The sequence below is a fragment of the Gallus gallus genome, chromosome Z (genome assembly GCF_016699485.2).
Source record: "Gallus gallus isolate bGalGal1 chromosome Z, bGalGal1.mat.broiler.GRCg7b, whole genome shotgun sequence".
In the NCBI taxonomy this organism is placed as follows: Eukaryota; Metazoa; Chordata; class Aves; order Galliformes; family Phasianidae; genus Gallus; species Gallus gallus.
Genome location: NC_052572.1, coordinates 32204490 through 32229878, shown reverse-complemented (window position 1 = coordinate 32229878; position 25389 = coordinate 32204490). Strand labels below are relative to the sequence as shown.

At 41.2% G+C, this 25389-nt stretch overlaps 1 protein-coding gene and 1 long non-coding RNA gene across 20 annotated transcripts in view; one reads left to right on the top strand and one right to left on the bottom strand.

Moving 5' to 3' along the window:
- Positions 1–2765: 2765 nt before the first annotated feature.
- Positions 2766–25389, top strand: part of FREM1 (FRAS1 related extracellular matrix 1) — a 69310-nt gene continuing 46686 nt past the window's right edge. For 16 of the 19 annotated variants that reach the window (XR_003072178.3, XR_005842735.2, XR_005842734.2 and 13 more), the window contains exons 1-8: positions 2766–3156; positions 13061–13563; positions 17911–18005; positions 18548–18849; positions 19349–19545; positions 20182–20505; positions 22269–22377; positions 23723–23854. Coding sequence is in view for 14 of the 19 variants with exons in the window: in XM_004949102.5 (XP_004949159.3) it covers positions 13333–13563; positions 17911–18005; positions 18548–18849; positions 19349–19545; positions 20182–20505; positions 22269–22377; positions 23723–23854 (1390 nt within the window). In the remaining 5 variants the exon portion in view is untranslated. Of the gene's footprint in view, positions 3157–11424; positions 11547–13060; positions 13564–17910; positions 18006–18547; positions 18933–19348; positions 19546–20181; positions 20506–22268; positions 22378–23722; positions 23855–25389 lie in introns of those variants that run through there. The other 3 variants (XM_046905845.1, XM_046905844.1, XM_015280193.4) reach the window with 3 other exon arrangements.
- Positions 5056–20184, bottom strand: LOC121108328. The gene is made up of 3 exons (XR_006932476.1): positions 20131–20184; positions 11325–11474; positions 5056–9835 (listed from the first exon to the last, which is right to left on the bottom strand). It is a non-coding gene; the product is annotated as an uncharacterized LOC121108328 (long non-coding RNA).

Sequence of the window (25389 nt, the reverse complement as noted above, 5' to 3'; positions counted from 1 at the left end):
GGACTAAAGATTTTGATTTTAAACCAGTATCCAGAATACCTATTTGTAACCATGACAGTCAGTCCAGTGAGTGTTTTGACATTCTGACATACCTCAGCCATATTCATTACCTTCTTGAAGCTGAAAGTCAGGGCAGCTGTGTCTGTGGAGAGATGACTTCAGCTTACCTTTCTACTGTGGTAGTGGAACTGTATGCTAGTTAAAACTCACCTTAAGTTACAGCTTCATGGTCATCTTTTTTTCCAGACAGCACAGCAATGTCATGGTTTATATATTAAGAGGTCAACTGATTGGCATTAGAGCTGAAAATCTCTCTCTAAAGGTTAGGCAACTGAGAGAGTCTTTAAAATGCTGTTGAATTTCTATGACAATGGTCCTTTGAAAAGAATGTTTTCTGATGCTTGTCAGGGAAGAAATGTCAACAGTATAATGCCTTATCATTTTAGACTCATTAGCTGAGAAATCTCTGCTCCATTGTTTGTATAGAAGTGTGTGTCACTCAACACTCCTACTGTTGATTGTAGGAGAGTAAAAGCCTTCTCCTATGCTACATTAGGTTTGGTAATGCTGATAAATAATATTTTTCAGTCTTTTTGTTTCCTAACAAAGACTTTCTGAAGAGGGGAAGTGAAGACGGAGGTATTCTCCCAGATGACAGGTTATGCAGGAACAGCACAAAGCAGTACTGGGGGGGGTTCAGACTGGGCATTAGGAAAAAAATATTTATGATGAAGCTGATCAAACACTGGAACAAGCTTCCTAGGGAGATGCTTGATCACAGAATCATAGAATGGCTTGGGTTGGAAAGGAACTTAAAGATCATCCAGTTGCAAACTCCAGCCACAAGCAGGGCTGACCTCACCAGCTCAGGCTGCCCAGGGCCCATCCAGCCTGGCTCTGAATGCTTCCAGGGATGGGATATCCATAGCTTCTCTGTGCTGCCTATGCCAGTGCCTCACCACCCATGCAAGGCTACCTTATATACTGTCTGTAGAAGGATCAGCTCTCTGTCAGTAGATCTGCACTTATTTTCCTATTGACCATCTGAGAAGTAATTGTTTCTGCTTTTCCCCACAGTTCAGCAGATCTTCCTGTGTGCATCTTCAGGCTTTGGACAAGCATGGGTCTTTTCTTGCTTTGAGAACCTCATCCTCCTTACAGAAGTGCTGACCGAGTGCAGTTCGGTGTACTCTTTACAGCAGGAGGCACTGTGACAGTTTAGGACATTGCTCCTTAATGTAATTTGAAATGAAAGAGATCACTCTCTCCTTGTGTGTGTTCTTGTCTATCTTATGTCTCTGGTGTTTTTCTTTACAGACAAAAGCCAGGAAAGAAATAAACTGACTGTTACTATATCCTGTTAAAGAAAACTTACAGGCAACAGCTGAATGAGTATCTTCGTGTCAGCAGTCAGGGCTGTGAGATTGCAGCTGACAATTAGGGAGATATACATACTCCATTTATGCTTAATTCACAGGAAACAGAGCCTTTAAAAAACTTTAAGAAGAGAACTTAAAAAATCCAAGGATTAGTATGGGTCAGAAAACTAGAACATTATACCTCTCTGATACCGCTACTGTAGTTGAAGGACTTTCTTTTTCGCCTAGTGTTTTCTCCTAAGCACATACAGCCCGGAGTGTAGCGTATTACACATGGTATAGCTTTGAGTTCATTCTAACTTTTAACAGTCAGCGTCGTCTTCATCTCCCTTTCTGCTGTGCCATGGGAATATTCACTGGTTCTTTTCTTTTATAACCATTGATGGTGCCTTTCTGTTTTTATAGTGCACTTTCAGTGTGTGGGTTGAAGTCAGCCTCCTTGTTCGTGCAAGAGGAGGTGACATGCCATGCAGTTACATTCACGGTGGAGTTGACCCCTGCTTACATAAAGCAGCCACCAACCTTTCCCCCAGCTCCTTTGACGTGTAGCAATGCTCCCGTGGCTGAAAACCTTCGTGTCCTCAATGCTTAAAAATGCCTTTGGCTTTAAAATGATGAGGTGGGAGTAAAGGCGGTCTGTTCTGTCCCTGGTAATTCTGAGAAAGGTGACTTTGCATTGCAGCCTCTGTGCTCTTTAAATGTGTGCTGTTGAGCTCTCGTCTTGGGGTACACTAATGAACCAGAGTGGCAGGAAATCTCACAGAGGGTCCCAGCTGACACTCATATCTACAAATCTGATATAAATCTGGGGACAGAGGCTGGAGGGGTATCTTGAGGTATTGTGCTGGGATTTTGCCCCTACCATTCCTCTTTCCTGTGGTTCTGAATGGGAAAAAAATTGAATACTCACCGCAACAGTCAATAAAACAAATGTATGTTAGATTGAATACTTAATACTTTTGTATGCAACAGGACTTGGAACCACTTTCAGCTAAACACTGGAGTTTCTAAAAAGCATCACATTCGTAAACATGAAATATACATCACACACACACAAAAAAATCAATAATTCACTTGATTTTAATTCCATCATCTGTCCCAAAAAAAGGATCAAATCTGCCTTGCTGTTAACTTAGGGAAGAAATGAATCATATCTGTATTTCAGTAAGGATTCTCTCTCCTTTCTTTGCAGGGATAAACTGGCTGAGCTGAAAATATTTTAGATCATAATTCTCTCTCTCTTAGACTTTAATGCACACAAGAGTTTGTGTGTGTGTGTGTGTGTGTGTCTGTGTGTGTCTGTGTGAATGCAGACAGGCAGCCAGCAGAAGTGGGAAGAAAAAATGAGCAAGCGCTATTAACAGGAGCTCAGTTTCTAGTCCCAACAGACTTAACTAGCAGAAGGGGAAGCGAAGATCCGGGGGCTGGCTGCCAGAGAAGCACTGCTGAGTGTAAACACTCCAAAGCGTCTCAGAATGCCCTTATCATAGGCAGCCCGAAAGCAGTTGTGCTCTGGGGCTCTGCAGCCGGGAGCAGTCCTGCAAGCGAAGGGTGTTTGTTGTCGATTATTAGGACGAAGGAAACTGCAGCCAAGCTGACCAGAAAGACTGGAGAGGCTTTCATCTCTCTCACTCTCCGTCTTTCCCACTGTCGCCCACTCGTTGGGTTTCTTTCTCTGCCAGCTTTTAAAACCAGAGATTACTGGGTCAGTGACACTCATTATTCCTTTCATACAGCATGATCTTGTGCTCAGCCTCCCGAAGTAATGCTGCTACCTGTAAGTATCTGCTTCAAGTTTGTCATATTCCATGAATAATGTTGTGTTTGTGCTTGTAATAGTTTTTAATGGCTTAATGAGTGCCTCAACGAGGCACTCGCTCCATTTTTGTACTCAGGGTGGGTGAAAGCTCAGTTCTCTAAGAGGAAACAGGCGCTGGGTTTTGCTGGTTGTTTTGTGGCTCCAAGTAACTTTGCTTACACTAAGGTTTGAGTTGATACAGATTTCTCCCCTACGCTGGCCGTCTTCCACCAGCACTAATAAAACTTTATGCTTTTACGTTTTATAAAAGCTTGGAAACAGTTAGTGAGCGTTCTTTTATTACAACTGTCTTTTCAGTAAAAACACACTGAGGGAGAGAAATGTGATGCACTGCACTGAAAGGAAAGCATGAAATCTTTCAGTATCAGTGAGTCTCTGGAAGAATTTGTTTTTTAGTGAGTGCTTCAAAATTGTGGACTTTTATTTTGCAGCAGGTATCTGTGAGAGCTTTCACGTTTGTGTGTGAAAAGCTGTAAAGACAGCTGACTTTATTCATCTGAATCAGACGGATGTTCATTGATCATATGTATGTGTAAACGTTTGCGTGCTTCCGACCACACAAAGGCATGCTTGTGGTCTTTTCGTTTCTTGCTCACTTTTATACACTTGTAACTAAGCTCTGAAACAGCTTTTAGAGATCAGTTTCTCTCACTTCGTGCTGTGCTGAGGTACTTCAGCAAGTCCTGTAGGCAATCACACACAGTTTCTTGAAACGGTTACCAAAAGGGTATTTCGCAAATTACATTTTTTGCTGTTCATAGAATTGCAGAAGTTCGTCATCTCAGCTCACTCAGGACTGCTATTACTTCAGGCCAAATGCATCCCTGCTGTTGGCATGTGCCCGTGTGCCTGTGGGAGGCCCTGACGCTACAAACCACCTGCTGCTTGCACAGCAAAAGTGTGCGCACATCTGTAGAAGTCATCCCATCTCATTTCTCTGACTTAGGAGTGACTGCTGTGGGCCTGCCAAAATTGTTGTTGCAGTTCTTCCCTGGTATTTATTTTGCATGCAACATGAGTGCGTGCAGCTCGCTTTGAGAGAACAAGCTGGTTTGCATCGAGGCACCTCAGTATTTGAATGTTTTCTTCAGCATAGATCCCTGCTCTGAGAAAAGTTAGGCAAGTGTTCTGACAATGAATAAAAAACTTCCTAGGCAATGATTTGAATTTTTAATTGGAGCTGCTCCACGTCTTTTCCCACATCAGATTAGTTTTCTGCAGTCCTTGAAGGATCTGCTGTAATAACGTCTGTGATATTAACTACAGCACAACAGAAATGAATTTATTTATGGGGAAGAGAAATACTGACCAACTGCATCGGTCTATCTAACAGTGAATTTAGGTGGCAGCAGTAGCATGTGGTAACAACAGCACAGTAACACAGCAATAACCAGTCGGCACTACACTAAAAATGGAATCTGCTTGGTTATACCTGCTGAAAGGTTATACCTGCGCTAAGGTAGGCTTCTCCCATTTTCTGAGGCTCTGTGGCTGTGACTGTGTCCGCTGATTAACTTCCCTTGAGCTAATGATGGGCTACAACAGCTGCAGCAAGGGTATCCGTGCACAAATCCATGGCTTCACAACTTGCAACATAACATCTTCAGGATGATGTTGCTGCCTTTTGGGCAATGGGACAAGAGACCTGAACAGGCTGCCTTTGGGAAGTTGTTATCCCAACTGCTATCTCTAGCTGCTGTCATTGTGAACAGCATTTCATAGAATCATAGAATCAAATAATGGCCTGGGTTGAAAAGCACCACAATGATCATTGAGTTTCAACCCCCTGCTATGTGCAGGGTCACCAACCACCAGACCAGGCTGCCCAGAGCCACATCCAGCCTGGCCTTGAATGCCTCCAGGGATGGGGCGTCCACAACCTCTCTGGGCAACCTGTTCCAGTGCGTCACCACCCTCTGTGTGAAAAACTTCTTCCTAATATCCAACCTAATATCCAACCTAAACCTCCCCTTCAAAGAACTCTGGTAGCTGGCCGTGAAGATGAACCTTACTTGGACTGTGATTTTCTGACTGATGTCACCTCCAGGTCTCTGAAAGCACTGCATCACCAGATGAGCCAACAGGCTGTAGCTGCAGCATGCAGGCGTTCAGAATGCATAAAGACACAACCTTATTAAAGAAAACTCTTCATAAAAGAAGAACTTTGTGATTTTGGATCTGGGACGATCTTGATGAGATGTGTAACTGTTTGGCCTAGTACACGCTTTTGTTTATCAAACACAATTTGTAAAGAAGCATAATATCTTTGGGTTGTATTACAGATTTTGTAGAATTTCAGCGTCACTTTTGATTTGTATGAAGGGAGCAGCAAGCTCCCCTCGTACCACTTTGAAAACCGAAATTTATGTCTGCCCTACATCCATTCTCTTGCCCTTGGATATCTGAAAACAGGAGACTGCCTCTCTTTGGAGATACGCGGTTCTCTCCCAGCGCATAGCAGCAATCTTGGAGAAAAGCTCAAACGTACCTTTAAGCTGAACATGTCTAAGGCTCAGAGAGATTAACTCTGTTTGTGGGAAAGTGTAAACCACACCATCTACCAGCTGTTAAGATTTAAGCATTCAAAAAAAAAAAAAAAAAAAAATCCTCTGTGCAGCACGTACAGAAGATTGCAGCTCTTGCTCAGTTCTGAAAGAAGCAGTGCACCCCTCAGCGAGCTTGTCCTTGTGCAGAGTGGTCTGCAAAGTCCTCTTTTACAGGAATTCAGAACTTTTTTCTATTAACATCGAGGTTCATCATTCCTCTCTTCCCCCCCAAAAAAACAGACAACTAGTAACAGTGTGTAAAAACACTGAAACCACAGGCTGTGCTCCCCATGGATTTTTATCCATAAAACTCTGTCAGCCAGAGTTTGTAACCCCACGGCCGTGTTGTTGCTCGGCAACATACAGCACAAGGCCAGGTGTTACCATACAGCTTTCTGAGTACATCAGCAGACACCTATTGCTGCGGAGACCTGCGGTGTGTCAGTGGTAGTGCATTTCATCACCACAGTTGTTTTGCAGAAGTATCAGAACGTGCAGCTCATGGTGCGGTGAAACAAGGTCACTGTTGTACAGTCTGACACGGGCTCCCGTCCCTGTCTGTTGCACGGGAGACTTTTTCTGTTTCTGTTCACTGGGCTTTCAAACCAGGGATGTGTTCAGCCCCTGGTGGAGCTGTGCTGCCATGAGCAGAGCTCTTCTAGTACCTCATGTTTGAGATCTGGCCATAGCTTGCAAAGGCCGTGGAAAAGAATGGGGCTACAGAGCTAGAAGCTGTGTATTCTCAGAACAGCAATGCCTTCAGCTGACAAATTCATGACTTGAGCTGAGGCTAAGAATTTTATCCTTGCAGGACAGAGTACAATGGTCACTGACTAGCCCTAGGCTGCTTGCCTTGTTTGTTTCTCTTCTATCCATTGCTAGTTGCTAAAATGCAACATCTGTTATAAGTTAAAATCTCTTGGGAGGTTCCCTCCTTTCACCTTTCCATGGTTTCCATTATTAGAGGTGTTTTTCATAATCATTTCCAAGTCTATTTCTGTGTGGACCAGGGAAAACTATTCCTCCACCTATTTCTTGTTACAGATTGCTCTTCTGTGAAGAAGTGTAGTTCTCGTTCCCTCTCTGCAGTGCCTATGATTGTATACAAAACCAAAAGAAAGGCTAATCGAGTCATTTAGTCTTACTGTTTACACAAGTTTTCTCCTGGTTTTTACCCCCTGTCCCATGACTGAGGATCTCCAGTATCAATCTCCCCCTCCTCCATTTTTTAAAGTTAGTTATTAAGTATTGCCCTGCTGCAGCAAGAGGACAACAGAGGAACATCTGTTGGACGTGTCTGGATGTGCTTTACATCCTGCACATTTTTAATTTGATGAAGAAAGGTCTATTCATTGACTGTGCAGTGAAAGACTTGTTGTTTCCTCACTTCCCAGAAAAAAAAAAATGCAAAGGATTTGTCCAAAAAAAAAAAAAAAAAAAGAGTATAAAGAGAATGTAGCACAAAGAAGAAAACTGCCACCTAGCATTCATTAAATCAGCAAATACCTTGCTGAGTACTTAGTTTGGCTGTGGCCTGTAATCTTTGTTTGTAGTGTGTGGAACACAGATGTTAAATAACACACAGTTGAAGGAGGTCACGGATTAACTGCACATTCTGAAGTGGCAATCCCCCAGTTAAACATTTTAGGGTCCTCTAATTGCCCTGGGCTAACTTTTAATTGCCATAATAACAGTCATCTCTGTTTCCTAGAAACTGTGCAAGGCCACTATTTGTTTTCTTTATCTGTCCTTTAAAAAATAAAATAAAATAAAATAAAAATAAAATAAAAATCCAATGGTCTTTCTGTTTCTTGTGAACTTCTCCTGGTGTTCATTAGAACGAATCAGGCCAACTCCCACCCCACAACAATTGTCCTTCATAATCCCTTTCAAGCTTTGCAAGAAATGAGGGTAATTTTGAATGCCATTCTTCACTGAAAGCTCTCAGGCAACTGGAGGTTTTGTCACACAGAGATAAGCTCTGGAGGTCTCATCCAAATCTCACTGATGATTTTGGATGTCATTGCTGTTCAAGTTAGCTAGTGATTACAGATTTTTTTAGTTAGATTTCAGATGTTACAACTCAAGAGCTACTGGTGTTTTTTTCTGATCTTATTTGCAGTAGTTTTGCATTAGTGGGTGTCTCTCCACATCTACTTTGGGATTAGATTGCAACTACATGCCAGTAACTTTAATTACATTCCTCAGAATCAGACTCAGGGATACATAACTTTATAAGTTTAAATAAATAAGAATAACCTGAAATTTTCATTAATATTTACGTTCTTTAAAGTAAATTCTATTCATACAGGCCTTGCAGCGATACATACATATATTTGAAAGATTATCTAAAAGATCAGTTCTACTTTGACATAGCTAGATGGGTCCTGCACAGATTTATATGTTCTCTCCACAGGCTGCTGTTGGAAGGGCATCTAACATTCCATAACTTATGGATAATTTTAGGGACTTACAGTTTCCCTTTTGTTCCCTTCCTCTCTCTTCCCTTCCCCCTTGAAAGCCAGTTGTATTTGGTGAGAACACTTATGTTTGTAATTAACCACGGCATAATTTTTCACATATGCACCAACAGCCCTAAAGGAAAATAGTTTTAGCATTTGTAGAAAATGTTTAACAAATGGTATCTGAAGCTCTCAGTCACTCTCCACTGAACTGCCTCCACTATGCTCTGTTCCTCCTTTAGCTCCTCAGAGTCACATCCATTGCCTTTCCAGAGGTTCCCTTTCCATCTGCCTTCCCACTCAGGATCATCTGAAGAGCAGGGAGAGGGTTCCACTGACAGATGAGAAGCTTTTCAGAGCACCCTTGCTGAATGTCCCTTGTGCCTTGGATACATCCTTAGGGTCATGTTTTGGACCAAGAATAACCGTTGTCCAAATAAGTGGAGACAGACTCCTTTTCCAGGTTCCCAGCTTAGGGGTTGGGTTGGTAAGTCTACATCCAATCATGACAAAGAGGTCTCTTTGTATATTACCACATCAGTATGGTTTTAAATTCGGTATCTTGGGAATCACTCTACAGTTTGGAGGGCACAAGCCGGAGTTTTGCAAAAATAAATCAGGTGATTAGCTTGGTCCTAGGGTCCAGAAAACTGTGTCATCACAACTATAGAATCACAGCACAGTTTAGGTTGTAAAAGATGGCTGTGTTACCAGATAAAAACACCAGCCTGAAAGGTAACTCCTTAAGACCAATGTGATATTGAGAAGCAGTCATTCTTTTACTGTGGCACCGGGTGCACAGGGGGCAGCTCCACCTAAACATGCATATCTGGCATGAAAGAACTTCAGCTTACCTATATTGCTTATGCTACATATGTAAATATTTTCCCAGACAGTGCATACATATTCACTAAATCTGAAATCACTAACATAGGGTTCTGCCTCCTTGCACTTAACTGGTCTCATTGTGGCGGTGGTCCTGGGACCTCTGCTGGTCATCTTGGTGTGTCCTTTAGTTGAACTCTCTGATCTTTTTTACCTTATTAGGGATGGAAAGTTCCTTTGTGAGATGCTTTGCTGACTACAGCCCCAAAAAGCTAGCTGTTACTGGTTCTTATCTTTGGAGTGGTTTTGTGGAGTGGTCTTGATATGTGGGCAGGAACCATCTGCAAACAATCTATCTCCTGTTATCTAAAGTGGTCACGATGCTCCACAACACCTGCAGGTATCTTCGCACAGACACTGCAGCCTCTCTGGGCAATGTGTTCCATGGTGTGCTTGGGGTGTTTCTTTCCCAATATCCAAGGTGAATTTCCCTTGTTGCGTATTTTGTTTGCTGCACCTGAGCCCTTTGATATGCACATCCAGGTTCTCTTAGATGTCTGAAAACAGCAATAATCTTCCACCTCAGCCCCCTCTTCAGGCTGAGCAAATCCAGCTGTCTTAGGCTCTCTTTGTAAATCATGTGCTCCAGACTCTGGTCCTCAGTAACCCCAGCATGATAGACAGCAAATAATGTAGAATACAACACTGTACTGACACGACCGCTTTGCTTCTGGCACACAGCTCACCTGGTTCAGGTATTCCTGCATTCCAGCCAGACCCTTATAAAATCAGTGAGGAAACAATCTAAAAACATTACGTTAATCTTCCTGAAGTGTTGTTAACAAACACCATTATTTCATTAAGCCTCTACATTTATCTGAAATAACATGGTGTATTTGAAATTAGTGCCTCAGCCTTTTGTTCTTTCTGGATACGTAGGTGACACATCAAGGAATGGCGGGGGTGAACCAGGCCTAGGTGTGAAGGGCAGAGCAGTAGGGAGGCTAAAAGGGTCTCTCATAATTTCATTTTGCTATCTCCAGATTGAGAAAGTGAGATCACACTTCTCAAGAACTTCACTCGGCTGCAGAGGGAGGCAGCCCTATAGGATCACTTGCGGGAGCATGTGGGGCAAGCATATGTGTACAGTGATTGAGGAACAATGCCTTCAGGCAAAATCAGTTAAAGCAAGACTGTAAGACAGTGACACTATGGGACCTATGTTGTGGCAGAGAACGTCTTACAATTTTGCTGTGAAATTGGACGAAATCCTCGGTGCAAGGTAAGAAAAGGAACTACTGCCTGTGCCCGAGGTTGGTATCTGCACTCAGTCTTGGGTTTTATGGTGGATGCCAGAATGTAGACTGACTTTTACCAGGATCAAGCTGTGGATGTCTCTGCATGAACAGTAGTCTGTTGGTGCCTGTTTGAAAGATACAACCAGATTTCTCTTTTGATTAAGATATTTAAAGGTGTAACGACAATAATGCATTTCCTGAACAGTCTCTGCTGAGCTGGAGACAAGGCTGCTTCAAGCAACAAAACATTTTTTGTAGTAGGCATCCAAGTGGATGTCTGTTGTTTTGTGTGAGAAATCCACTGCTCTGCAAATGTAGCCACCTTCATTGTAAATAAATGCCCCACTCTGGTGTTAAGGAGCACTAACTTACTGGAATTGTCATCAGCTGTAAATCATAGAATTATAGAATCATAGAATCATAGAATGGCCTGGGTTGAAAAGGACCATAATGATCATCTAGTTTCAACCTCCCTCTGTGGGTAGGGTCACCACTAGGCCAGGCTGCCCGGAGCCACATCAGCCTGGCCCTGAATGCATCCAGGGATGGGGCATCCACAACCTCTCTGGGCAAATCACTGGGTCCGTGCTTCAGCACTGACAACTTCTTACCACTCAGTTAAGCTTCCAGTCAGAGTCTGGAACTCCTAACTGTTTCTTTATCTGAGCCTCTGAATGGCTTAAGGAACTAGATCTGCTCTGAAGCCAGCCAAAATTTACTCATGCCTTGCTTCTTCACCAGGGAAGTCAAAAGGATTTTAAATCCATTGCAGGTCCCACCTCAGGCATTTCCTGGCATGCTAAAACCAGGAATTAGGACAAGAGCAGGGCAGGTGAAGCAGGTTTTCACTCAGAACACCTCTCCATGTTTTGCAGATGATATTTTTAGGAGATATAGTTTATTTCTGAAAAAAAAAAATGCTAGCAATCCGTGCACTGGGTGACAAGTACCAGTCAGATATTCAGGTAAAAAGGTGCATGTGCTGAGAACCTTACCTTCTCGTTTGGAGACTGAAGCCTAATCTATTTTTCTCCCCTTCTTTCCAAGTTGTCCTTCATGGTAATGCAGATTATGTTTTAAAACTGTGAAATGTAGGAAGAAGAGTGCTGTCTCAGTGTGATGATGCGTTAAACACACCCATCCTGCTAAAAAGAAACAGAAACTGACATATATTTGGGGCACTTTTACCTATTTGGATTTTAGTAAAAGCTGTCTGTGTAAGTAAACTCTTTTAAGTAAATGGAGCTTTTGATTTCTTTATTTTTTTCTTTCTGGTATACATTAAAAAAACTTAATGAAATAATGAATTTCATTCCCCTTCCTCTGGCTAGAATTGTGCATTTTTCTTCAGATTGAGCCAGCTGCACAACGTTAGGCCAAAATGGAAACATTTTCACATAAAAAGCTAGAAAACCAGAGTAAAGGTTTGGGGTCCAACTTACATAGTCAACATATATCTAACTTTAAACATATGTTAGTTGCAAAGCCTTCAATCTTAAATCAGGGCTGAAATGAATGGATGTCTCTTGTGTTACTTTGAGAAGCTGAGAATTTTGATCAAACTTCTAAGTGTTGTTCAGTGAAATGTAGGACTGGGCTGATCTGTACATGCAACTGCAGACCATTTAGAGGTCAGTCTGCTGGAAACAGTAAGAAGAACACTTTTCTGTGGACAGTAACAAATAAAGAGAGATACATGCATTTTTTTTTGTTGTTGTTGTTTTAAATCATTTTCAGGAGAGCTCGTTGTTGATAGGGTCACGGTTACACTGTATAATTAAGTAGTCAGAATACTAAAAATCCATAAGAACCAGAAGGAATGCTGATGCTTAACTAGCTTGAAATTTTTTAGGATTTACTCAAACTTAATTAGATCAATTCTTCGGGTCATAGACTCAGTTACTTTGGAGGGCTACGTAAGGATTTCAACAGTGCTTATTCAATGACAAAATAACTGCTTTTCTTTTGAACTTACAAATGTGAAAGGTGAAGATTAATTGCAACTTGGGGTATGAGAAACTTTGTGTAATGTTATTTTTTCTTATTATCTTTTGTCATTTATTACTACTTTTTCTTTTTTTTCAAATGAAGTTCAAAAGGAGTTCTATATATATGTGTATATATATATATTTTTTTTAAAGAAACACTTCAGCTTTAGTGCAATGTCGTATGTGTCTCTATTGAGATCTAGGAATAGTTTGTCACTGTAGAAGGAAAAATAGAGAGATACAGTGAATGTATTCTGAACTAAAGGTTAAATGCCTCCTCCCTCTCCATCTCCCACCATTAAATGGCAAAACAGAAATGTATTTAACAAAGGACCCTACTTCCTCTATTTTACCTTCAGCTACATTGAGTCCAAACAAATGCTTCCTTCTGTACTTTGAAATTACTTGGATACTTGTACTCTTTTATTAAAATGCTATTTAGCTTAGCTAAAGTGGTCCAGCAGTAAAAATGTCCCATAGCAGAGGATCCAACACAGCAAATGATTCTGTGTGCTTAGGTGCTTGGAATTCATACTGAGAGCTGATCTGTTGAGATAGAAGTCTCAGCGGTACAAAGCTAATTTTCAGAGCACATGCACTCTTAATAATTGTCTTCAAAGGTAAAGTTCATTTGCTCATTGAAATAAACTGCAATTATAAAGCAATGATAAGGAAGTGTGTTTGTTTGTTTGCTTTCAGCAGATGTTCAATACCTAATATCATTTCTCCCTCTTTATTTTTAGGATTTACAGATATTAAAAGTGCTCCGAGAGAACATGCGTCATTTTGTCAGGCTTGACCAATGAATTTTATAAAAACTCGAGGATATTTTGAAAGGCATCTGTTCAAACTGCAGTCAAAAGATGCATCGTAATAGAAAACGTGGTACATTTTAACCTGTGACTGATGGTTTGGTCCTCCATTATACAGTGAGCGTTTGCTAGAGGAGGAAGAGAAGGCTCCTTTTGTCAAGAACTTTTTCACTAGCAGAAAAGAGCTGGCGTAGCCTCACAGTATGAAGCCCTTTGAGAAAACATGGCTGTTGCTATTGCTGCCTGTTCTCCTAAGAGTTGTCTGCTCCTCTTTTGTAAGTGTCAACCTTGGCATTAAAGTGATGAAGGGACAGTCTGTTTTCCTGTCAGAAGATGACCTCAAGTTTTCCATCCCCAGAGAGAAGGATGTGTGCAAAGTCGAAGTTGTGAGAAATGAGCCAATAACGCAGAGGGTTGGGAAGCTAACTCCACAGGTATTTGGGCCCTGCTTTTCTGTTCTGAATGTTGCTTTATGTAATTCTTTTTGGGTACTGCTTGAAGCACACAATTCTGAATGTTCTGTGTGAATGAGATTTGCTTTTTTTTTTAAACTAAAAGTAGCCAGCTGATAGAGAATAGCACCCCTTAAATAAATAAAAAAAAAAAAGCTGAGTTTAATAACACAAATGTATAAAAATGATTTTGGTCAGAGCTTTATTTCACAAATGGAGAATGGGCATTTCAAAACTTTGGGTTAGGAGACATATTCCATTCTCGCAGTTGCCTGTTTTTCTACCATAACAGTATCCACTGCCCCCGGGTAATGCATAGCCAGCTAGAGCATTTTGCATTTTAGTCACACAGCCACTACCTTGGGAACGATTAAGAAAAAAATCATTACATACAATAAGCACATTGTGTACAGTATTGTTTGCTCTGCTCTGCAACAGACAAATTGCTAACAGATGGCAAATACATTTTAAGAAATTGTTTACTTTTAAAATTCTGAGCTTGTAGGAATGATTAAATGTACTTTTTATATCACCGTTCTGCTACTCATTTGCTTAAAAAATCTCCCCATCTAAGTCATTGCAGAAAGGAATTAGAAGTAATTGATGTGAAAAATGTAACGGTAGAGATAGAAGATTAATGGCTTTAACACGAACCATAACCCAACAGCTTTTGTCTATGCTTGAAATGTTTTGTTAAGCATACACTCCCACACTTTTGAATATGTCTAGTTCTTCACTTTCTCTCAGCTTTCTGGCAGTCTCTGCAAGGCCAATGCAGAAACTCCAGTCTCAGAAGGTTTTTCAGAGCTTGTGGCTTGGTTGTCGGCATTGTTTTTTGCACCGTTTTCCACCAAGATTACTTCAGGCAAACCATCCCTTTCCATGCCAAGGAAAGCAGCAGGCAGTGAGCAGTGCAACGTGTTTTCTTCTCCTGAGCCTGGCCCCAGGAGGTGCAGGGCCTCTGCTGGGGATCTTCCCCAGGGCTTCTGTAAGCTCAGGGCTATGTAAGTTTATTCCCCTCCACTTTCCTGGTCTAGTCTGGTGCACTAGAAGAAAAGGAGAGACTTACATGCCTCATTGCCAGTAGAACACTTCTGTATGCAGGGCAGCTAACTGTGGGGTTGAATTTGCTTTCAATTTCTGCCTCAGCCACTAAAGTGCAGTAAGACCTAGGTACCTTGAAAAAGCCACTTTTCCTCTGTAACCTATCATGCTTTAAACACAGAGTCAGAGCATTTTCCAGGGGCCCCATGAGACACGTATGCATCACAGCTCACTTACTGATATACCTAGGGTCCTCGTCTTCCTCTGCTCTCAGACTAACCTCTTTTAAATGTCTGTCCTGTCATGGTGCCAATCTGAGCCTGCGCAGCTGAGTCTGTGCCTGTGCAGAGGTCTCTAACCTTTTGGAGGCTGTGGGTGTACCTCACCTGAAAGGGTGAGCACTTCTGGGCAGGTGGATGTGGGTGGTGTGGGACACCTCCCCTCCACGTGTCCTGGCCTAAGTTCCAGAAAAATTAGGAGAAGTGCCTTCTCCTCCCTCCTGCAGCCTCTTGGAGGTGGGACCACTGCAGTATGCTTTCAAGTCAGTTTATCTACAGTCCTATTCCCCAGGTAGGAAAGAACAAAACAACTTCTGTAAGATGAGGACTTCTCTTTTTTATGACACATTTGGATGTGCTGCCTGAACCTTAACCATTCCTGAAAAAGTGTGCCAGAGTTTGGCCATCCTGTTGCCTCTCATGCTCCTTCTATCAGGAAATAATGCAGCCAGAAAGTATCCCTGATCTGATCTGTTTTACTGTCATTAAAGTGAGTAATGTACTAGGAATGTGTGACAATGTAATTATAATTTGTAATTTAAAAGCAGTTGAGCTAGAAAAAAACAAAGCTCGGTGGTAATTAGGAGAAGATTCAGATCTCCTTTGTTGTAGCCTGTGAGTTTATAGACAATTAGAGCTGGCTGTTCATATAAAAGGAAAATGTATTAGGAAACATAAAACAGATGTTTCTTTTTTGCAAAGCAGATTGAGTCTTATACACACATAAGATAATCAGTCAGCGTTAACAGACTTCTGTGGAAAGGTCCTTCATTTTCAAACCCCTTGTTGACAATTAAGAGGTGAAAATAATGATGTCTTATAAAAAAAAAAAAAGAAATCAATTATCTGATGTGAGTAACCAGCTCCTCGCTTGTAGGCAGTCTCCTCTGATATGGACAGGGATGTATCATCAAAAGAATATCTGATTGCCATGTGCTTGTCAGGCATACAAGTAAAAAAAATCCTACAGACCTTGGGGGCTCTACACTGATTTACATCAGCGATGCTACTGAACTACAGGAAGCTACAATATGAGCAGCTCTTCTATATAAGTTGTAGTTTTGTTTAACTTGACCACTCAACACCACTAACCACTTATCTTTTTTCCTATAATGTCACTTAGGACTATCTATTTCACAACTTACCTCTCACATTCATGTTTTGTTATCTGGCACAAAGAAAGAGATAAAAGAAAAAACAAGAAAAGCCATATTGTTTCCCAAGTTCTGAAAAATAACCAAGTGTCTCTGAGATATTTGAAAACAACCACAACGTAGACAAAACCTTCACCATATGTGAATCAGATTTTCATGAGCTGTTCTTGTCCTCTTTTTCTAAGCAGTTCCAACAAATAAAAAAACCAGCTGTGCCTTCCTTGGTGCAACGTTATGGATTAGTCCAAGATCATTTTAGCCACTTGAAACAGAGTGGTAAATTTATGTATATATATCTGATAATAAAGGAATCCATTACTTACTGGAAAAAAAAATGACTTTGTACAATGTGCTTCTTGATAAAAGATAAAAGCAGGTAGCACCTTTTAAAATCACCCAAAATATAGAACAACTACTACATATCTTGAGACTCTGAGAATAACTTTAGTGGAAATGAACACTGCCAGTAATAAGAGAAGGTGATAAACCCTAATTTCTGAGTTAACTATTAATGTGCAGTTAACAGACATGCATCTTGGCTGTTTCATGGATTCACACTGAAGAATGTAAGAACTACCGGCCTTTGTTTCTATCTAGCTACTGCACAGAATTAGAACTTGCATGTTTCTATACTGAATAAATTATAAGGTTACTTCATTTTTACCTTGAAATTCAGAGCATCTAAACAATTTCTCCATTTATCACAATTCCAGTCAATATTTTAGAATTTCACCAGAATTCCCTTTCCATTTTACCATTCCCGAAAGTGGCTGGGAAGAGGCACTAACGTATGCAAGACACATTTTTAAGCTTGGTAGTATGAAATTACCTCTGTTTTCTGCAAAGAGTTGTTTGTCTGTCAACTGCATCTGTGTGTTAATTCTCATTAGTTATGGCCTCATCAGAAGTATCAGTGAATGCTAAACAGATTTCATTTTAGTCCATGGAAGAACTAATCACATGTGAATACTGCCCTTAAAAACCGCATCAAAACCAAATTTAACTTCGCCAGGAATCACATGAGAAATGCAGTGATTAACTTCTTTTTTTCTTGCTGACAATAACATGCTCTTTCTGCAAATACGAAAGATGAGCATCCTTAGCCTATGCATGAGCTGTATAGGGGCCAGGCAAGTTTTTAAATTTTATTCATACCACGTGTGGCATAAGAATTAATCTCTTTTAAATTACTTAGTGCACATTTGATGTGAACTTCTGGTTGCTTTTATGTCACAGGATTACACCGACGTCGGGGCTGGGTGTTGGTGTGGCACAGAGAAACGTCATCTGATCCAGTAAAGGGCTGTAGGCACAAAGTCTGTGTTCCAAAAACATCTGAGGTAGCAAAGTTTCCAACAGAAAATTTTCACAGACTCAAAGTTGTATTTCAGTTATAGTGGCCAATCCAATAATAGGAATTACTGAATAATCAAGCTACAGTCAGAAGCAATTTTAAAAGCCATTAAACTTGATACAATTCTGCAGGAACTGCTGGCAGTTCAGACCAATTGGAAGCAGTTCCTGTCCCGAACACAGTTGCATCCATACATCCACAGGCTGAGATGGTAGAGAAGCGTGTGCTCAAACTGATGATCGAGTTAGAGGAGAGAGGAGGGAAGAGGTGACAAGAAGCAATCACCTTGGTATGCCTTTCTTAGGGCGGAGTGCCAGCATCCCCACGTTACTGTGCTTGTTCTGGCTTTCTCTGAGAGACCAAAGAATGGGTGAATAGACAGAAGATTAAAGATTTCCCTAGGCCGGTGCGTTCCTGACAGCCAGAGAGAGGTGAAACAGAAGCTGTGAAGTTAGCTTCCTCGGTAGCGTTGTACTTGTTTATTCTTTCTCTTGCATAGGTTTTTGACTGTCACTTTCACCTTAATGAAGTCAAGTATACCCACAACGGTTGTCCGATCTTAGATGCAGACACAGTCATGCTTAGGCTGTACAGGTAAGCAACACCAGATCATCACACTTTGTTGTCACAATGCAGCATTCTCAGGAAGAGCAAGCAGACCATTTTTCACGGGAAAAACAGGTTCTGTTGTACGTGAGGTAACTGCATAGATTCAGCTGCAGCAGCAGCAAAGAACAACCGACCATCTATTTACAGGTGCATTATTCACAATGTATTTCAGATATGCTGTGAAAATGTGTTTGTTATTACCCAGCTGGTTCATTGCAGAAAACCAGAGATTTTTCTTTTTGCAACCGAAAGAGTACCTGAGAGCACAGCATGTTCTGTGTTTTACTGCTAACAGGGACATGTGTCCCCGAGTATACACAATAAATAACTTAATCCTTTTAAAAATCTTTTTACAAGTAGGAAGAGGTGAGCAGTTGTATCTCATGGTCTCTGGGGATCTGGGGTTTGAGCGCACAAGAGAGAAAAGGCTTCAAGTAATTTGGTTTAGAAAGTGAGGTTAACACCAAATTCACAAAGAGCATCAGAAAGGGGATGAAGTGCGATTATTTTCTTCTTATTACCCATAGGTTTACAGAAAATGAAACATTTGTAGAGACATTCACCCTCCACGTACAGTTACTTGAGCCAGACTGTAACATCATCAAAATGCGCTCCCGAGCTTTGGAGGTGGCTGAGTACTACGGCCTGTCCAGGGCAATTGACAAGAACAGCCTCACTTTTGACTACAGCAGGAAGATGAATTTGGAATGCACCATTTCCATAGCCTCTTCAGAAACCCACCTCCCTGCTCACGGCCAGCTCATCATGGGAGACACGCGGCAGGAAAAGCTTCGAGGGGATCAACCACAGAGCTTCCTCCTTGGCCCTAGTACGATGTACTTCAGTTGTTTTTATTAGCAGGTTCAAAGAGTCCTGGCAGATTAAGTCTGCTATTTGCTCCAGACATGCTGGGTAAGAGCGGGTCATGTGAAGTTTAATGAACAGCTTGAGCTGCCTTGCAAACTGAAAGGATCGTGAAGTTTGTGTGGGGCAAAATTCAGTTCACAGATGGTCAGTAATTCCCAAACAGGAATCTGGTTTTTAGCTCCTAGATCTATGGAGCAATGTGATGACTCTGCCAGTGCCAAAACCCTGTATAAACAGCACCGGGTGTTGTTGGAGGTAGCACTTCCTCAAGAACCAAGGGAAGCTGGAGCAGAAAGATCTCAGCTAAGAACAAAATTCTGTAGGAAAAGTTAGGATGGGAAAGGAGTCCTAACTGTCATCACACTAGCTTTTTGTCAGGCTTAGTTCAGCCCTAAGAACAGGCTTCCCACGCTGGTTTCTGCTCAGCTAACTGTTTCACTGTGGCTTCTGTTGGGTTACAGAGCACAGCCCAGGCCAGCAGTGCAGAAATGGGAGCTGTGTGTTGGGACTGAGAGTCATCCATAACACAAAAATGAGCTGTGAAGAGTTTCTGAGGAAGGGCATTCGGTATCAGCACCTTGACCCTCGCTCACCGGATATCGATTATATCCCAGTGAGGCTGGATCTCACAGACAGCAGAAGCAAAACTCTGCATAAGGTAGAATTTTATGCAACCTTACAATGTCTGATTGTCTTCCTGATTAAAAAAAAGAAATTTGTTGCTCCCTTTCATCTTTAAGATAGGTAGAGCGCCTTTGTGCGTGTTTTGCTGTTGTTGTTGTTGCTAGCTACAGAGATTAAATGCATTATGCCAGTAAGCTACAGAGATACAACTCTGGATGTTTACTGGTAGTACTAAGTAGTTTAGACTGGGAGTGAAAATTAACCCTGGCATAATTCCACATCTTTATAGAGCACGAACTGCACTGACTTCAACATATACAGTAATTAATAAGCTAAGAGCTGTGTGATCATATTCAGTTAATAATAATTAATGACTCATGTACATGCTTCTGTCAGATAAAATTATTCATGAAACTCGCATCAAATTAGGCATGTTGTTTCAGCCCAAAATTAAGAACACTAATAAGACGAGTGAACCTGGAAGACCTTTCCTGAAGTCTATATGTTTTATTCTGGGCATTTCTTTTTTCAATAAGATGTTTAAATTCTTCTCAGAATAATATATCACTTTAACAAGTGTCCCAGTTAGCAATGTGAAGGTAACAAAAATTGAACTTACTTGGTTTGCTTCACTTCATCCTTTTAGTTCTCCTTTTTCTCCTTGTTGTAGACTGAGTATGCGTGGCTCCCTGTTCGGATTAAAAGTGCTATGCCCAATCAAATACCCAAAGCTGTTCCAATGACAAAGTTCATCTTGGAAGTAGACCAATTTATTTTAACTCCCATTACAACCACAACGGTTGATGCTGAAGACAAGGAAACTCCAAAGTCCCTGCTGGTGTTCAACATTACAAAGCCACCTCTGCAGGGCTTCATTACTCACCTGTCGGACCACACAAAGCCTGTTGGTTCCTTCACATGGAAAGACCTCAGTGAAATGCTTATTGCTTATCAGCCTCCAAACAACAGCCACACAGAGAGGAGGAATTATGAGGTAAAAGTGTGGTGCCTGAACATTTTCTATTTTTCTTCTCAAGATTCTGTAAGCTGTAAATAAACGCTTTTTTTTTCTTTCTTACTTCCTTTTTTTTTCTCCAGAAAAAGTAAATATTGTTTCTCTGACTATATGCAATGCAGGGTCCGAGACAGTATCTTTTACCACATTCAGCTACAGCTTATAACTATAAGATATCAACTCACCTGTCTAACACAAACTGGGTCTTTGTTGCTCACAACCTAAGTAATTTCGTTGAACTCAAAGGCTTGTAACCCTTCTATGCATGAATATCAAAACAGTTTTTTTCAGATCTTCCTGTTCATCTTCTTCCTGTTCATCTGCTGTTATTATTTCTATTATTCCTATTTAATGAAGGGAATAGAAGCATCATTCTTCCTTTAGCCACACACTAGAGTCTTTGGAAGGGCCAGCTGTTCTTTTTCCACTTCTGTTTTATGCCTTTGTGACAGTAGTGAGCTCTGTGCTCTTTAGAAACATACCTAAAGCTAAGGAAGGCAGACAGATGCCAGGATTGCCACTGGATCTCACAGTCTACTGCAGTAGTGGTGGTGTAGGGGCAGCATGAACAGGTCCCTAATAGTTCCTGCTAGGACGAATAAAACTATGTCAGTAACTCTGAAAATATGATAGAAACAGTGAGAGTAGACTGGTGCAGGTCTGTAGTAAGTAACTAAACAATGCCAGTGGGTAAGGCCAAGGTTGTAGAAATACATTTATGTTTTATGTGGAAGAACAGAGCATCACTTCTACCTTTTCCATTTTTGTTGTGATATTTGTCGCTCCAGATCAGTTACAGAGTGCTGAAAGTGAAGATCTCCCACTTCAAGGACAGTGTTGCTTTATTTTTTAAGTAACCAAGACGTTTTGTGGAATTCAGTAGTGTGCCAGTGGAAACCATAATATAAGAAAATAAGCAGTAACAATAAAAAAGAGGGATGGGAGGAAGAGACATCAGGTGAAGGAGAATATAAAAATGTTGAAATTAAATCAGATGAAATAGTTAAGAAATAATCCAAACAAAACAAAATGCAACCATTTTGTTTCGTACTAAAGCAATGAAACTGTCCAAAGAAACATGAAATCAGAGGAAGATAATCCGGAGAAAGGGTAAACTGGAAAGCAAAGCAGATGTAATACACTTTGGCATCTCTTGCTGATAGAACTTGCCTTTTTTAACCTCAGCTGTCAGAGGAGCTGCCTTTTTGCTGTTTCCTTAATGTGAAGAGCTGTCATCCTACCAAACTCTCTGCTCTCTGAACACATCTTTTGGAATTCACTGCAGATTTCAGAATTTCTTGGCCATTGAACAGTTTGATAGATATACTTAAATATATAGATGTACATTTTTTAAAGCTGTTTCTCTGTATTTTTTCTTCCAATTTTTTTAGTCCTACAGGTGTCAAAAAGTGGGAAAAGCACTATCCCTTTATTATTGCTATTAAATAGTCTTACGTTAATTGCTGTGTTAATTGTACCCCAATCTACAGTTAAAATTGATTTCTACACATTATACATGACTCTTCCCACCTTTTGCTGGGAAGATCATAGCAGTCAAGATCAAGTACAGAATCTCAAATACACTTTATAAGCTAAATCAAGTTTCATTTTTTAGCTTATTATCTGATGTTAGAATCTCCTAGGATTTATCTCTCAGATAAGAACCGATTGTATGTGTTTTGAGGTACAGTTGTTTTTCAGGCTCTTTTTTCCAGTAAACTCTTTGTCTGCTTGTATTACAGCTGGAGGTTGAGGTTCATGACTTCTACTTTGAGAGGAGTTTACCAACCATTGTGCAACTTTCTATTAGAACAGCAGACACAAATGCTCCTCGGGTTTCATGGAATACAGGTGAGATCTCTGTTCCTCACTTTATTCTGCTACAGAATTTATGACACTTTGGACACAGGCAATCTTGACAGAGCTATAAAATTCAGTTCTACATCTGGAGCATAAGGATCATTAAGTGAAAAGAGTGTAAATCTATTTTTTTTTTCTGCATAGCTTTTTTGGGGAAAATGTAGAAACTCAAATAAATGTTTTAATTGAAATGAAAAATAAAGTAAATAAGTAGTTATATTTTAAAAAAATAAATAAATAAACCAGGATTTCTGTATACTGCATTTGCTCCAAGAATGAACAAGACATGAAAGAGTTTAAATAATAAAGACAAATATATGATGGAGTAAAGGTTGTAGGATAGTGTGTTGTCTGTACTGCTCTAAGTAGAAATCTGGAAAAATGAGCAAGCAGAAGAGTCACAAACTGGAAAGATATGCTCATCCAAAATCTGAAGGAGAATGGAATGGTAAAGCAATAGAAAGGAGGCTGGGAGTTGATGAAAACTGGAAAGAGAAAATACAAGTGCTAAAAAGTGAGTGTATGGAAAACACACATCAGGATGTAAGTGATACCGTGCAGGAGAAAAACACCCCCAGTATGGCATGGAAGGAGTGACTTGTGCAGGTCATTGCTGTATTACAGTCTGGGAACACAGGTCAGAGCATGAGACAGCAACAGCAATTTGAAGCCTAGGAGGGTTAAACTCATTCAAAGAAGTTTATAATTTCCCATTGGGGAAGGGACAGGTTCTTCCATTCTCATTAAAATTTATGTTGATATTTAGCCACAAAAGGCAAAGGCCAAACAACTCTGAAGCTATCACCAGAAAAGGTACAGTCTCTTTGCAGTGGAATAGGATAGGATTTGAGAAAAAGAGGCCTTATGCTTCCCAGAGAAACTCCACTTGAAATGGCTGTCTGAATAAAAAGAAGAGATATTGTCCTCCATTGTGAATATCAATATAATTTTCAATTTCAGACTCACTAAGAAATGGAGTCCCCAGTTTCAGACATCATGAGACCTCAGACACAGTACTTTCATCTTTACAAATGTCCACAAATCAATCTAAATGGTCTGCTTGGTAACTGGGAACCAGAATATGCTGTTTCTCTGAAATATAAATTCCTTAAATGCAACTGACTAAGTAGAAGATGAAGTAGAGAGTAGTAGAGAAGTAAAGTAGAGAGTAGTAGCAGTAGAGAAGACGGTATCAAGCTTTTAGGCTGCTCTTGAGATGTCTGTCTCAGTTACGTGGATGGAACCAACAAGACTCTTTCCTGACTCCAGAAATGTTCAGAGAGGGGCACTGGCAACCTTGAGTAATGCTTTTGTGAAATAACTTTGCTGCTTGCAGGCCTCAGCCTCCTGGAAGGGCAATCCCGGCCTATCACATGGCAACACCTACAGGTGGTAGACAATGATGATATCCAAAATGTTCGCTTGGTCACAGTTGATGGCTTGCAGCATGGGCGGCTCACAGTGAGAGGTAAATAAATACTTGTTTACCCTTGGGTCCTGGAAACACCTTCTCCAGTGATGACTGGTGGCAGCCATGCGGAGGTCATGCAGCAGATACGCATGAGAGGCAGACGTGCAGGGGAATGAAGGTGCAGAAGGGAAGGGCGGGAATGTCAGAAGTTCACAGGTTCCTAAGGAGAGTTGGTTGCATAGCATTTTGGCAAACAGTGCATTTATGTGGTCTCCATTATTAAGTGGGAAAAAAAAAAGTCTGGTGTTTTGCCTATGAGCCAATTTCATAAATGCAGTTGGTTATTATTTTCCTCGCTGTGCACGAATTCAGCCCAGTGCTGCAAGTGACTACAGGCAGCAGCTCTCATGCGGGCATCTCACAGAGACGGTGCTGTGATGGCGCCACAGAGTCAGAGGAATGGCAGCTGGGCTGTGTATGTCCCCGAGCTGCACCAGGGAGGAAGCCAGGGGCACGAGAGTGAGAGCTGCTCCTGCACTTCTCCCTTCAGGAGTGAGCAGCACGAGCAGAGCCAGAGGGAGCCGAGGGAGCACGGGAGACGCCTTGCCCATGGCAGGCGTGCCGGCAGCCTTCCACTCCCTCTGCTGACGGCCTTCCTCTACTGCAGCCCCGCGGTAGGCAAAGGCACGGCTGTGCAACCACAAAACAAAACAAAACAAACCCCACGACCCAACCCCCAAACACACAAACAAACGAACAAGAATCGAAGCAAACAACAACCCAAACAACAACAACAACAAAAATCTGTGTTTAAACTTTTTACTTTCTTAACTTTCATCTGAATCCCAAAGCTGAAAATTTAAAGAAATCACTGTCACAGAGCAGGCACGGCCTAAGCTGAAAACAGGTATTATGCTTTAACATTTAGGTACTGAGGATGCTTAAGGAATGATGACTGATTCTGATTCATTGGCAAATACAGAAACCATTGGGATGTGGTTGCTATTTTCTGGCAGTTTATAGGTTTATTTGAAAAAAAAAATAGGCAATTAAATTACATTTCTGATTTTCTATCCCTCTGCATTTTCACTATTACAGATTTTGCTTTGCAGTCTGATGAGTCACTGCATCACTGCTCTCTTCGGGAAAAACCAGTTAGGTAAAAGAAATGACTGCTGTTAGCAGGGTGGAAAGACGCTGCCACTCTTAGTGCTGGCTTTTTGATGGTTAAATGTTTTTTAAGTGAAATGCACAGCCCAGAAACATAGAACAACCATTTTAATAAAGGAAGAAGGCAATGCATAGAATTTGGCTGAAATAGGAACTATTGAGACATATGAAGTATGTTTCATCTCAGCAGACTCCTGGCATGCAGTTTTGGGGTCTGTGGGACCAGCTGTCTGCCACCTTACAAGCGGAAGCTCCCGGTGCCTTCAGTGCCAGAGGAGCTCAGGTGGGAGGTGGACAGGGGACAGCCTGGTGTAAGCCAGCACCCCCTGAATCAGAGCAGGGATTCCTGCTGCCTGCAAGGATCAACGAATCAAGGCAGTGCTTTGAGTGCTCATGTGCTGGGCTTTGTAGTGCCAGTCCCA